Below are 15,382 nucleotides of genomic sequence, written 5' to 3' on the forward strand. Positions count from 1 at the left end.
ACAAAAAAAAAGATGAAAGGACACACACCAGATAAAATCAAGGCCTTTAATGTGCTAGAACACATGGTTTATGTGAGCAACTGTAAACATTAGCAGACAATTTGGCATGATGGGGAAGTTGTGTTCTTCCCTCAATTTAATCTTGCAGCTGGTAAGCAAGAACAATGTACTCTGGTTGGAGCGGATCATTAGTCTGTTGTCCTGGGGTGGACTCATGCTGGGACAGTGATGCAGCTTCATTCAGCAATCAGGCCGGCGCGTATTATGCGGCTTTGAAAATTGTAGTATTTGGTTGGCTTTCCAATAATAATGAGATGCAGATCTTTTCAAGAAGATGAACAGGCGTAGCAAGATAAACTGAGATTTCATTCAGATCACCCCTAATCTGGCATTTGTAAATGTTCGTGGTTTACTTACGGTATAATTTATTAGTAATGGATTCACTGGTAATGGAATAAGCATTCAACAAAAAAGTATAAATACCAACATGAACTGCCAGGGCTTATACCTATTAATACCAATATGATATTGGATATTTAAAGCAAATGATATTGATTGATACCAATATGATTTGCTTTAAATATCCAAAACGTGGCCAATGCATCCAGCATGGAAAAGGTAGGACCCCCACATGACAAAGCATACAACAGGAACAAGCCTTATGATTTTGTGGCATCAGCTTTTTTTCTCATTTATAATAGGGGAACAGTTTGGGTATAACTGGGTGTCCTGCTATTCACTTTTTTTCTTTTCCCTGTCATAACTGAAATATCAGTTCTGTGTCAGGCTGTAAGGTCCACATGATGTCTGACCTGTCCAGTTATTTTAATCCTCTTTCAGGTAAACAGAACTTTTATTCTGTGACACGTTCATCATAAACACCAAGTTGAGCTATGAGATAGAATACACAAAGAAAAATAGGTACCATCTGAAAGAGAAACTAGCACTATCAATTTAAAGTAAAAATCTATTACAAACATACCTTGGTTGCTGGTTCCCTTTGAAAGTTTTCATGGTGTCCTAACTACTGTGATAAACCACACAAGTTCAGAATAAAAATTGCAATTATTGTGTTGCCTTGTACAGCAGAGAGCAGGGAATGCATATTTAAGTTAACATTGCTCCCCCATATTCATCCATAACTGCAAATTATATACAGAAACAATGTTTAAAATGAAATGATAAGATTGTTTACATCAAGCCAATCTTTCCTGCATGAAGGTCCAAATAAAAAGTGAAAAGATTAGTACACATTTAAATTCTGTCTAGCAGATTTTGGTCCTTCTCAGATTTGCAGTTTAAAACCATGCTGTTAGCCGCCTCTCTAACTACTATGAGTTTAACAACTCTTATTAAGCAGAAGGAAAAGCAATTACAATACAATCCACTGCAACAGCATAGAAATGCATGCACAAGAGAAATCCCTAGCACTCACTTCCATGGGAACATTGGGAACCATGGTGGAGCCTGCGCCAGAAAGTTATGGACAACTGCAAGTCTGAAATGGCCCTTAATATGCAAGTTCAAATTGATCCACAGGTTTTCTCCTTTGCTTAGTAGCAGCACTAGCGTCATCAGTAGAAGATTTATTCTCCCACTGGGTACATGCTTCTATGCATGGATGGTAAGTCAACCACATGTCTATGGGGAAGAGCACAGGCATTTACGTCAAGGCGTCTGTGTAGGTATGTGTACATCTCTGCCACGGAAACTAGTGCCATGTAAATTTAGTCCTGCCTATGCCCTTCAGCGGACATGCCCTTGGACTCTAAAGCAATTTTCTTTCTTGCTAACCTTCTGACTTCTGAGCAGGATTTTGCCTACTGACTCTTACTGCCTTTGAATGTTGCTAACACTTACCTGATTTTACCTGTGATTCTTCTAACAATCTGGGGACTTCACCTCCTGTTACTAACCTTTGGTCTGTAAACCTGGCCTGGCCAAAATGGAGACCGGTACATTCTTCATGTTCTTCCAGTCGTACTCTTGTATCAATGGTCTTGCCTTCCACTCACCAGTTTCTGCACTTCCATCACCCCATAGATGCTCAAATTAGAATTGTACAAGAGATTACCATTGTCATCTTTAGTGCATCATACAAGTACATTAAAGAATGTTTGCTTGTATCCTTTTATAATATATCCTGGTATATTATATTCCAAGACAAGTTTTTTTTTTTAGCACCATCTGCTGTACAGAATTACAGGCACGGGGGTCACAGACAAAAATAAGCATACTGTAATGTAATCACACATAAGAAGCACCCACATTGGTATTGGATTGTTGATCTATAAATGCAATATTTTTTTCCAACCACACTCTGTAATAGTAAGACTAAAATCTGCACAGCTGACATTTCCCTGCAATGTTTACTAAAGATTCTTGACAGGTAGACTGCAATGACCTCATCATATTCACTCCCTGCCAGCTTGCGTGTGCGCAACTTCAAATCAATAATTCCATAATGTGAAAAAGCTTACCCTAGTAACTAAAGAATCCCCAGGGGATAATCAAAGCTTTGATGTGAGACAGACTGCCGCAAAAGACATAAATCACATATGGGGGGGGGGGGTATGTCATCGAATCTTTAATGCAACCGCAGTAGCTTCGTCCAGCACATCTGCCTTACAAGAAGCTATAAAAACACTCAGAAGTAAAGAAATCCAAAAATACAGTGAGGAGTGAAGGCAATATGAATACATAGAACATTGGCGAAGATTAGGGTTAATGTAAAAGAAATGGATTGGAAAAAGTGGATTTCAACCCAAGAATAGAAATGTTATCTGTAGCTTACAAGTGCTTAGATTTATTTGTTGCATTTGCTGTGCTATTTTTCCAGGTTTTATTTATTCCCCTTTATTTTCACCAGGTAATATGGCTAGTAACACAGTTACTGTCAGAAGGTGACAAAGCTCATTCGATGTACTATATCTATTGAGAAGCAGCATCGTCCCCCTAGGATAGGACTTGTCATTTTCTGGTAATAAAATGGTAAATTACATTTTAATGTAGAATTTAGACATACTTTAAGTATTCATATTTTGGAAAAGGTTACTTTTTCAAGGTGTTATGATCAGGTTAAGTGTTAAAGGTTAATTAGGATTTGAGCTGGTATATAATTTTGATTGTAAATGAAGTGTTAGGATTCAGAGAGGTGATGGAATTGGGAGTGCTTGGTGTTGGAGAACACCTAATATAGGGAAACCTAGAAGGGCCACAGGATTATTATACATTTTTAGTGTAGGGAGCACCAAACTGAAAACCAGTGGAGCCAAGCTGTCAGCATTGGGAGCTAATGTATTATTAATAACTAATTTGCACTCTTGGTCTGGCCTGTTTTGTTTGTGTGCCCTTTGTCCATTGTAACATGTACAACTTATATTAAACATAATAAATTCCCAATGCCCAGAAAGATTAGTAACTGACAATAATCTATAATAGAAAATGTCATTAAATGTGTACAAGGTCATCATTCCAGGCTTTGAGCAAAGAGATAAAAGAAATAGGCCAATGAGGACACTTGACCAACACCCCAATACTATATGAGCTCAGGTGTTTTCCAGTATTGATTACTACTAATTCTACACTACACAAGGACTTTTCAGACATTCGGAGACTTCCAACCATGTATAAAAAGTTTGGGGAAGGTAATTCTGTTCTAGTATGACTATGCCCCTCTACTCAAACCAGATCTGTGAGGACATGGTTTCAGGAGGTTGCTATGAAGGAACTCCAATGCCAAACAATGGTCTCGAACATAGATCCATTGAACACCTTTGAATAACTAGAATTTTCATTAAAGTAGCAGACCTCACAAATTTCTTTGTCTGAATAGGCATAGATTTTCACAAACTCTCCAAAATCTCCTAAAACATCTCCCCAAAAGGATAGCCAGTTGTCCTCAAAATAATCCGTATGGTGTAAGTACAAACTTAAATTTGTAATAAATGAAAAAATAGTGTGTCTGCATAAGATAACAGAAATAGCCAACACACAAAACCTTGGAAGTTTAACTAAAGGCACGGGCTGGGTTCCAATGTAGGTAACCAATGGCACAGGATAGGTTCCAAGACCAGTCAGAGGCGTCGTCCAGGTTTAGATCCATTTAGCTTATACTTTGCCGAAACTGCTCTGGGAGTACATGGTTTATTACATAGGGGAAAACACGGTTCATAGATATTTTTTTTGTTTCAGAAATGCACTAAGCATTTAGGAAAAAAAATTCACATTCAAAGTTTAAATGCTAGGCAAACACTTTTCTGCAACTATAAGCCTTCTGTTTTATCCATAATCTGCACCAACTTTAAGACTAAATCTGATGTTTGGCTGCCCACCATTCCCACTGCCTATTGTTGTGCAGATTGGGATGACATCAACAAGTGATGTGTGAAAAGGAGATTTGGGCTTCACACTGCTGTCCTTATAGTGCAGGAAACAGACTTTCCTGTATCAGTCCCATGATATGCCTCAAACAGGAACTATAAAGTAAAAGTACACATTAAACAGTAGTACATTTGCATCTGCATGTACAACAATGTGATAACGGATGCATTAAAAAAGCACCCTGGGTTAAGGAGATGATTGCCAGTTCCAGGAATTCAGTCTCAGTTTACAAAACCAGAACCTGAAATAATTTGAAGATTGTAAAATAGTCAATATGAGTTTTATATGTTTTACTTTTTATCTTAAAAAATTAAAAATGACCAAATAAGGAGTTTCCAAACTACCATCTTAAAATTACATGATGGAATTAGGCTGGAATTTAGGATCAGTTGTATCTGACCTATATATTGTACTAGAATGCTGCTATATACCATTACTCTGGAGAAGCAGTTCCAAATATTGTGCTAACAGCCTACAGTTTATTTATAATTAAAAATCAAGGTAAAGTGGTTTCCATTACATCTATTAGTTGTTTTTATATTTATACAGCACAGATGTTGACTAAATACTGGCTGGTAATTTTAGCAACATCTCATCTTATCATAAATATCTATAAAGAAAAAGTAAATGGAATAAACATGCCAGACAAATGTTGATACAGTCCTGGGGTGGACCAGGTTTTTATTAGACTTACTAACAAATAACCCATAGTGCATGGGGATAAGTCACACATTGGCTTTACAAGCAAATTATATCTTTTGGGGACACTGCCCCCCAGTTGGTAACCCCTGGCATGTAATTGCAACAGTATCTTGTATATGTCTGCTATAGCACACATTGTAAGAGTGAAGTTTTATATTCCACATACAAATACACAATAAAAGCCACATTAAAAATATTATTTCTACTGCAGAAGGCTTATTAATTACCATCGACTCCCTCCTATAATAAAACAGAGCAATATGCAATGATTATGCAGCAAATATGTAAGGACAATAAATCTGACCTGTTATTGGTTATAATGGGTGATGATGTATAATCAAGCAATAATGTCCAAACATACTAAATGGCCAAAGTCTTCTGGATACCAGACCATCATACATACACTTTATGGTAACAAATATGCAGATATCCATCCACTGAGTTTGGGTGTTGTCAGTGAAAGACACTGTTAAAGCTACAGAATATTAAGGCATTTAGGACTAATTGTACATTTCTAACATTGTGGGAATGTTTTGGAGAAGGCTCTTCCTTGTTCCAAAATGACCAGCCAGATCTGCAAAACCTTTTTAACAAGTTCTGCGTGAAGGACCACAAATGTCTTGCATGAAGTCCTGACTTCAACTCTACTGACCACTTTATTGGATGAATTGGAATGCTGACTGATAGATGATAGAAAGCTGACTGAAGATAACCATCGTATATCCTACATCAGTATTTGACCTCACAGATGCTTTTTAGGCATAATTTCCTACAGATACACTCCAAATCCCGTGAAAGGCCATCCTAGAGAAGTGAAGACTGATGGACCTGCAAAGGGGAGGAGAGTGGTAACTCCAAAAACATCCATGGTTTTAGAATGGGATGGAACAGCTTATATATGTGTGTGATCATCCGGTGTCCATAATCTTCTGGCCACACGGTGCATCTATTCCTTGTGTAAAAGAATTAATTTATTCAGCATACATAAAATACTATTGCAATTACATAAGGTGATTAAGGGTGGGATCCCACTGTATTCTAATTCTGTTAGTTGTCAGAGGCTTGTCATGAACTTCTCACCTTGCTTACAACTAAGAGAATGAACAGTCTTTTTTTTATTGCATATGGTATTACTTGAAGTTTACAATATGATTGTGCTCTAGCATGTTGCCTACCTGAGATTGAAAGCGACTATGCTTGTCAGACAGAGAGCGAAGGTGCTAGTCATCATTTATACAAAACCAGTTATTTTGCTTTGGGAAACAAAAACTCTTATTTTACATTATTTACAAGACAACACATTAAAGAAGTCTCTGTGTTAAATGTGTGACCAGAAACAAATTGGTGGCAGTTACATGTGAAAGATAACATTCAAATATGGCTAGGCTATTATTAATAGCAACATAAGGGTGCGATAGAACAGGACTGCAGTGTTCTAAAAAGCAAAAAAACTATGAGCTTTGTGTCTGATGGGAGCGCATTTGATGCCACTACATAGAATGCTCTTCTGCTATGAGATATGAAGTGAAGGAGACAATATGGCTGTCCTGAGAACGGGAGGGAAATTGCAACACAGAAAGGTGAATTGTCCAATGACATTGCTTTGGTCCGTTAGCCATGCCTAAGAACACGCACATGTTGATGAGACTGTGTAAACTAGTAACAGATTGCCATTTCTGTTTTCGTTTTTTTTTCCTGTTACTGAAAAAGAAGTCAGTTTACACAATAATTGCAACAAGTTTTAAGGATAAGTTGCTTTTTGGCAACACCAAGCAAAGGTCCAAGAAAAAGGCATTTGTGGTGTGTTATTGGCATTAAATTTCTGTGGCTGTGATTTCCTCAAACTGAATCTCTGCACCATGTAGGTCAAAGTCATCGAGTTCCCTTGCCTCAAGTTCTAGTGTCAGCTGTTTAATGTCCCTCTCTAGCTCGCGGTTCTGTTGGTACATCTGAATGTAGTTGTGTTGTAACTGCTTTTGATATCGAATGACCTTCTCCTTTTCCTCGTGCCATATGCGTCGTTCTTCCTCAAAGTTTTCTATTTGATCTTGGTTTCGCCTGCGTTCGCTTACCAACGCCTCCCTGAGCCGTTCCATGTATTGTTTTAAGCCCTGCAGGTTGTCCGCATTTTGGCGTTGTGCTTTGGCCTCGTCGCTTTCGTAAACCAAGAATGGGTCTTCCTTCTCATGGCAATGGCACAGTCCGTGTCGAAGGTTGGCTATTGCGGCCTCTCTGAGGCTTGCTACCTCTTGGTCCAGCTTACTGGCCTTCTCTCGTAGCAGTTCAGCTTCATTCTTTTTGCGTTGCAGTTCATTCTCACACACCTCTAACTCCAATGTCTTTGTATGTGCCGTGTCCTGCAGCTCTTGCACTTGTTCCTCACTAACCTGGAGGTCAGATCTAGTTTCTCTTAGCTGGGAACGAAGCAATATTATCTCATTGGATTTCTGAGCCAGCTCAGCCTGAGCATCCTTCAGCTGTTGTTTAAGAAGAGATATTTCACCGGATTTCTGACAAACCTAGGATGAAAAATATACACCATAATTAACCTTTTTTTCCTCATTAGGCAAACTACAGAACAGGCAAGTTTGCTAAGAAATACCAATTCTAAAGATGTGTGGATTAATAAGGGGTGTTGGTAAAGCCAAAAACGTATTTTCTTTCCATTTATCATTTTACATGTTCCTAGTTTTTAATTCTTTGGTTGATAAGTACCTGATGACCCTGCCAATATCTGCCTCTTACAGTAATGGGGGTGAAAAAGCTACCCAAAGAGTCCAACGCATTTTTGTTACTACTCTTTCATTCTGGACACTCGGCTGAGGCAAAGCCCTCCTGAACTCCCCTCTAGCTGCATATTAACTAATTAGCAAAAGTATTTAGAAGAATATTTTGCTAACGTTCAAATAGGAACTTAAAATTGCTGAAAATGTCTAAATCTAAAGCAGTTTTAATAAATATATCATCTCATTTATTTTAAACACACCTCCCACTTGGTTTCCTCCAGTCGTGGACCAAGTTCTGTTTGTTCCCTCTCGAAAGAGGCGCATCGTTTCTCTAGGAGCTCCCTCTCCTGAAGAAGTTGGGAAAAGTCCTCCTGAAGTTTCTTTTTTTCTTGCTGCAGCTGAAAGATTTGCAGTTGTAGAACCTGTTGCATCCTCTGCGCCTTCTGTGAAGCCTGCTTCATTTTGAGGGCACAGCTCTGACGTAGGTCTTCCATCTCCTGCTCAAAACGCTTCTGTTTTTCTTCATAGACCTGTAAAGGGAAAGAATATATATTAGCCTGTTTCCAGCTAGTTCTCAGCTCAACTTAGCTAATGTTACAAGCAGACTACAGAAAAGGTGCATTTATTGGGCAGTAACAACATTCATGAAGATACTAGGACCTTTCTATTCATAGAAAAGTGTTGTCAATTAAAATGTTCCTTTAGTCATGCCAATTCAGCAAGACATACTGCATACCTGCTCCTGCTTTTTATAATTATTTTGCCATTGCTTAGATACACCAGAAGCTGTTTTTCTCTTATTACCTGGAACTTGTTCTGACGACAAGTAACCCAGAGTCTGTCCTTTATAGGGTAAGGCCAAGCCAACACCTTTCCCTGCACACATTTAATTATATACATGCAAAGAGTGTCTGTTCTAATTACGCAAGCTCAAAAAGGCGAATTGTTTTCTGAACAATGGCTTCAGGAAATTGTATTGATGAAGGATCAGAGGGAGGTGTATTCAAGGCAGGAGCCTGCATTCCAGCCAGGGGACTCCTGAAAGCTCTGTTCAGTCAAACGAGTGACAGGTTACATGAAAATAAATAGGGGCCAGCCATAGAAGATTTGGTTTTGGCTGATATCTTTAACTTCCCTTGAGTACTGGATGAGAGTCTCTAAACTGGACCAAACATTTAATAAGAAAAGTGTTGGTGATTTTAAAGAGAACATGCATGTTTTACATCAGTTATTCACAGTACTAGAAGAAAGAATAATGCCGACAGCCCCCAAGCATGCTTCATTAAAATAGAGGCATAGCCTGCAAAGCTTGTGGAGATGCGTTTTAAGAAAAACGGTCATTTTGCTCATTCAGTACAAAATAATCTACAAATAGTCAACCCCCATAGCAAGATATACTCACTGATGTATGCTCTGTTGCCACTATCCTATTAAAGGGTAATAAAACGGGAAAAGTTCTGATGTCTTAGGTGGATGATGCCTCTGCTCCCATAACATGACAGCAATAAGGCAATGCGAATAAAAGCTAACAAAATAGCATTGTCACATTTTCGTATTATCTGGTAAGTCCAGCTACATAAAAACAATGGATTGGGAGCTCCAACAGAGTGGAAAGGTGGCAAATGACTGAATTGGGCCTCCTTACTCTAAAAGTTGAGATAATCCATTTGTAGTCAGACTCTTTAGATCTCTGGATCCATGAAGAGCATGAACAAAATCCATAGCATGCCAGCACCTCGATCACTTACCACCAGACCTATGGATGGAGAATTTTAAGTGCCGTCATCCCTTCTCTCTAACAATGGATAGCTAAGGCCTCATCAGATACTGGTAGATGTAATAAAAGAAACAAGGACATTGGGTCTAGGCTTTCAGTTGAACATTATTGAGCTGCTGTAAGAAATCTGTCAATGTCGGACAAACTTCCTGTACTGTGGACCAGTGTGGCGTTCCTTCAAGACGGTGGGTTTCCATCCAGCAGATAGGGCTCTGGGAGACAACAGCACCAGAAACTAGATACATAGACTCACAAATGATTGGTTCATCCTATACCTCCACAAGAAAATACAAAGATTTATCCAAGTGAAACTGTCTATATTTAGTAAATATTTAGATCATATTATAAAAGATTTTAACAATTACATCACCAAATATCTGTATAATTATGTAAACTTGCCTGGCAAATTGCAGCCTCGTTTTCATCCAAATTCTCCTTCAGATGTTGCAGTTCTAGTTCCCGGTCTTTAAGCTTTTCCTCCAGCTCTCGGATTAGAATCTCCTCATTAATTGGGGAGCGGTCACAAGAGCCACTATCGGATGACTGGTTGCCCCCTCTGCTTAATGACCCTGTGCTCTTACTAGAGGATGAGCGGCCACTATCAGAGTTCGATGGACGAGTCCGGGTCCTGGAGGTCCGCTCAGTAAACACATTCATATTCGTGTGATTATCGAGGTTTATGTGACTCATAGACATACTGACTGGCTCCAATTGGTGGCTGCAGTTCGTGCTGTAGGTGGGAAGACTGGAAAGAGAATTCCTGCCAGAGTCAGACATGGTCCCAGAAACAGAACTGTTTCTGCAGCTGTATGAACTGTGCTTCTCATTTGTCCCCACGGAATTCCCATTAAAAAGAAGGTTTAAACTTCCTTGACTGTCAGATAAGTTGGGTCCACCATTTCTCTGGACAAGGAACTGTAGGGAAGAGTTGCGCTTTTTCGGCACCACTGGCTTGAAAGCTGTGGGTTTTATTAATGTCTTCTCAATGTTCTGTAAAAGAGAAAATAAAGTTAAAGAAACAAACAGCAGGTCACTTGTGCCATTTAAACTAACCTTCAATTCAAGGCATTGGAAAATGGCTTTAGGTTATATTCATACATTTTTTTTGTTGGTGTTCAAAAAAATAGTATTTTTATTACCTAATGTGATCATTTTACAAATAACATTTAAGATGCAATGTGCATCTATGGTAATCTATTCACAAAATATGCTATGCTTTCTAAAAGGAAAGCTTAGCACTGCCTGCATGCATGAAAATAACCTATGCACAACTACATTAGTAAGATGAGTCCACTAGATTCACAAACACAGAAGGATGCATGTTGTCATTTATTCAGCAGTGTATGTAATCTGACCTCCCTGCTATTTATGACTTTTTTTTACAACAGCAGCTGTTATCTGAGCTTCCAGAAAGCTTGTGCTCTTACAAACCACTTTGATTGCAGGAGGCAAATATAACAAAATATTGCTTGGATTATTCTCTATTTAACTGGTGCTGGACGTTTGGAGTTTAAGCGATAACTTAAGTTGGCCAATAAAGGGTATTAAAGATGCAAGCTTTGGGAATGACTCAGATCCCTTCGTTGGGCCTTATAGCACAGTATAAAGTCTGATGAAGAGATGTGGGTCATTCTAAAAGATTGTGTCTTCAATAGCCAATGAAGAGTGTCACAAACTCCAAACTTTCTGCAATAATCGATGGATAACATGGCACAATAATGTAATACCACTATTTACCTGATAAAAAGGAAGCATGTAAAGTTTTAGGTTTCACACTTGCTTTTTCTCACTTATCACAGACCTTACACATAATAAATGCAAAGCAAAATAAGTAAATAATACAATATACAAAAATGCTGAGATTGCAAACAGACAGGAATTTGATAAGGGGACATCAGACGGAGTTCTTCCATGGGACATGAACCTATGGGGGCAGCATGGTGGCTCAGTGGTTAGAACTCGGATTTCCAGCGCTGGGTCCCCTGTTCGAATTTCTGTGGGTTTCCTCCGGGTACTCCGGTTTCCTCTCATATCCCAAAGAAACATGTAGTTAGGCCAACTGTTTTCCCCCCAAAATTCACCTTAGACTGTATTAAAAAACAAATGGTTATGGTAGGGATATTCAACTGTGAGCTCCTTTGAGGGACAGTTATTGACATGACTATGGACTTTGTACAGCGCTGCGTAATATGTTGGCACTATATAAATACTGTGTAGTAATAATAAAAATAATAATAATAATAATAATAATGTGAAACCAAATTGTCATTGAAGTCCATGAACTTTTGCCATGATCGGCAAGGACAGGTCCAGTAACCGGTCACTGTTGCATCTCCTGAAGCTGCCGTCTTTGCTGCTGGGTCATTGGTGTTAACGATCCTCTTAGGCAGGCAGAAGACGCATTGCTCCCAACATCTAGACCTACTTGTGGCAGTGCTAGCAATAGAGTGGGATTTAAAATGCATGGCACATGCACCATGTAGTGTAAGCAAAAAATCCACCAGAAGCAAAGGGAAAGGATTTTTGGAAAAGGAGACCGTCTCGTCTGTCAAAAACCTTTACCTCCCGGACTCTTTTTGTTTTGTTCATCTTTAATGTTTCCTGTAAAGTCCTGCATGCGCTGCTTCGTGTTCAGGCATTATAGTCACAGTCAACAATTCCTGTGATTTGTGTACTTGAACGGGAAATCTGTCATGAGTCACATATGAAGTTTGCTATTTTGACCTATTTATTAAATATGCTATTTGTCTAGCTGTCATGATTCCTGAACCGTCAATTTGTTCTAAGTCACGGACTCGTGATAGTCATAATATCGGTATAGCTGCTAGGAATCAGCATTTTTAGGAGATGGTCAGTACCAGCAGACATGATTCTGCTTTTCAAGGAGTTTGCTTTAAAGAGAACCTGTACTTTGCAGATAAACGGCAAAGCAGCAGGTTCTCTTTAATACCTTTCCCCTCCCCAGGGGGGCACACTTACCTTTCCCTCATTTACCCATAGCTCAACTCACCTGACATGAGCAGAACAAGCTGCTTTTTATAATAAATTCCTCAAGTCATAGCATGCTCAGAAGTAATGGACTCTGTAGCAGGGCTGGTGCTGGTCCAGGACTGTCATATGGAGTAAATTACATGCTCCTCTATGTACAGCATGACCAGGTATTTCCATAGCTCCCAGCAGCTAAACAAAGCAGGTAGAAAATTTGCAACCTAGTCGTATATAAATAAATACTAAAGCAGTAAACATGACATTCACTACAGGTGTATCTGCCTGGTGCATGTGTTTTGAAGACATTGGGGAACGTTTTAAACTAAAGACTCGGAGATTCACGAAAGTGTTGTTTCCATGAATATTTTTTGGAAAAGCTCAAAACACTAAATCTTTCCTATGAGAAGTGACAGCATCTTTCCTTTTTAGTACACGTGTCACTAGTAAAAGAGTGAAAAGCAGATGTTCATTTATCACTGAACCCTAGCAGACCCCACTTTCCCGGCCGACATATTAATAAATTCATTGCAGTGTGACACAAGTCCACTACAAGACTGAGAAGGCCTCTTCCAGATGCTTTAAAATGCATGAGTCAGTGTCATGGTAATTGTTGCGGTGTAATTACATTAAATGAGCGACGCGGGGAAAAAATGCCAGGGAAAAAAGAGAACTATAAAATTACTTGCTTGTCTAGACTTTCCTCAGTCAATATACCAATGCAGCTGGCGTCAATTTTAGCAAGTCGTTAATTGGTGTTGTTCATTTCACTAAGCAAAGATTATATTTATCAGAAAACAAGTACAGCCATTAGAGGGAATGATTCAGACCCAATATATCAAGTGCCAGGGATGGGGCAATGAAAAATTGATATTCTAACATTACAATTCACTCTGCATTATAATAAAATATTAGCTGGGTTCTGTTCTTATATTGCACTGCCCAATAAATGCACGTTGCCGACTGCAGCTTGGCACTTGAGTGCTGAACAGACAAACCAGAACTGGTTATAAATGCAATTTTTGCAGTCTTACAAGTTTTATGGTTATGCAAACTTTTATCAAACAAGAATACATTTTTATGTGATTAACAGAACTGTCTGATAGATTGTAATGCTGATCTCTTTTAGTCTGGCATGCTTGTATTGGGAAATTACAAATATCACCTGGATCCTACCAGAACTAGCAAGTGATCTGATACCCCGAGACCTGAACAGGAGCAAGATGACAAAATAAGGTCACCAAAGATATCACTAGACGGGAAAAGAAGATGAGAGCTTACAGGTAATGTGTCTCCATATTGAATATATGATTAAAACCAAATCTATTGTTACATTGGGTGATTCATTACTTGTATACATTTCCTATAGCATTGCACTACTGAAACTAAACAGGTATTTGTTTACATTATCACTATCAATTCATAAAAGAAGAATAAGTGAATGTGACTATCAAGGCATAGGACAACCGTATATTTAGAAAGAAGCTAAAACTTCTAGGGATCCATCATGGACCAGGACAATTCTCCACCAGTGAATGACCAGGCTTTAGAAAAATACCTTTCTTTGGTAGTAATCCCAGGCATACTGGGACATTCACCCTCAAATACTGAAGGATGTCAGTAAGAGTTTAGAGAGGCTGTTGGCAATTCCCAATAAAGAAGCAACAAGTATGAAGACTTATAAAAAAACAAAGTTTTTTCTTTTTAAACATAATTTTCGAACTCACCGGAAATTATTTTATTCTAACTTCACTGAGGGACAATGCTACCTGCAAGAACCAGCAGTTGTACCCTAGTGTCCTCCTTCTGCGGTTGGATCGAAGAAAATGCAGAACTATTTACTCACTGTAATTCTATATTTCTTTCGAGTTTATTGAGGAAGAATGAGCTTTGCAAATGCAGGACACCAAAATAGAACCAATAGTTCTTTGATCGTGAAATACATTTTTTTTTTTATAAGGCATATTATTGATAAAGATGCATTAAAGTCAGCAAACCAAGCCTCTAGGCCCATTTTCCTTTGATTACCTGGCTAATTACAACTCACAAAAAAGTATGGTAACACCTAAAATTCAAAGACGTAGCTGAAGAAGAAATGAATCCCTCCAAAGGTGTACTATACAATTTTGTACAGATCTTTATTTTAGGAAAATGACCACTAACAGCTGTACATTGTTCCAGCATGACCATCAGACCTCTCCCCAAATGTTCAGGAATCTGGTGAATCAGTGAACCAAAACCCATTTAAATCACAAAAAATGTACTCCTACCTTTTCTAATTTTCCAGAAACAGGGATGAGTTTGGGTGGTGGACCTCTTATGTTTCCACTGACAGTCCTATCTTCCCGTATGTCATCCACATCACTGTATGGGCTGTTGGGTGCTCTAGCTTCCCGCCATTCATCTTTTAAGCCATCGTTGACATAGGCATAGTTTGCGTTGGTGGCAGATGTAGAAGCACAAGGTTTCTTTGTAGGAAGCCCAGTAAACAGTGGATCCTGGGAGTTGTAATTATTTTTTAGGAGTCCTTCCTGCTGCTTAAAAAAGTTTGGCATGCTGGAAGGTTTGCGGCACTTGCTGTTATATTCAGAGGCCTTGCACTGCTTGTCATGGTAAGGTCTTCCAGAGATAAGACTGCTCACACTTCCCATAGTGCTGTCGGACACGGGCGACCTGGAGATTGGTGGGCTTTGGGAAACGCTGACCTCAGAGTTCTGATCAATGGACAGGGGAAGAGCCTGCACTGCAGCCATCTTGTAGGTTGTAGAAGGCTATAGCTCTACATAAGCGATCTAAAGGAAGAAAAACA

At 38.9% G+C, this 15,382-nt stretch overlaps 1 protein-coding gene across 2 annotated transcripts in view; it reads right to left on the reverse strand.

Moving 5' to 3' along the window:
- Positions 1 to 5,033: 5,033 nt before the first annotated feature.
- The window catches only part of LZTS2 (leucine zipper tumor suppressor 2), a 97,251-nt gene continuing 86,902 nt past the window's right edge, over positions 5,034 to 15,382 (reverse strand). For both annotated transcript variants that reach the window (XM_072423820.1, XM_072423821.1), the window contains 4 exons: positions 14,844 to 15,365; positions 9,988 to 10,578; positions 8,072 to 8,341; positions 5,034 to 7,604 (listed from right to left, as the gene is read on the reverse strand). In XM_072423820.1, coding sequence (XP_072279921.1) covers positions 6,900 to 7,604; positions 8,072 to 8,341; positions 9,988 to 10,578; positions 14,844 to 15,326 — 2,049 coding nt within the window. In that variant the 5' untranslated portion in view covers positions 15,327 to 15,365 and the 3' untranslated portion in view covers positions 5,034 to 6,899. The remainder of the gene's footprint in view (positions 7,605 to 8,071; positions 8,342 to 9,987; positions 10,579 to 14,843; positions 15,366 to 15,382) is intronic.

The sequence above is a fragment of the Pyxicephalus adspersus genome, chromosome 10, assembly GCF_032062135.1.
Source record: "Pyxicephalus adspersus chromosome 10, UCB_Pads_2.0, whole genome shotgun sequence".
NCBI lineage: Eukaryota > Metazoa > Chordata > Amphibia > Anura > Pyxicephalidae > Pyxicephalus > Pyxicephalus adspersus.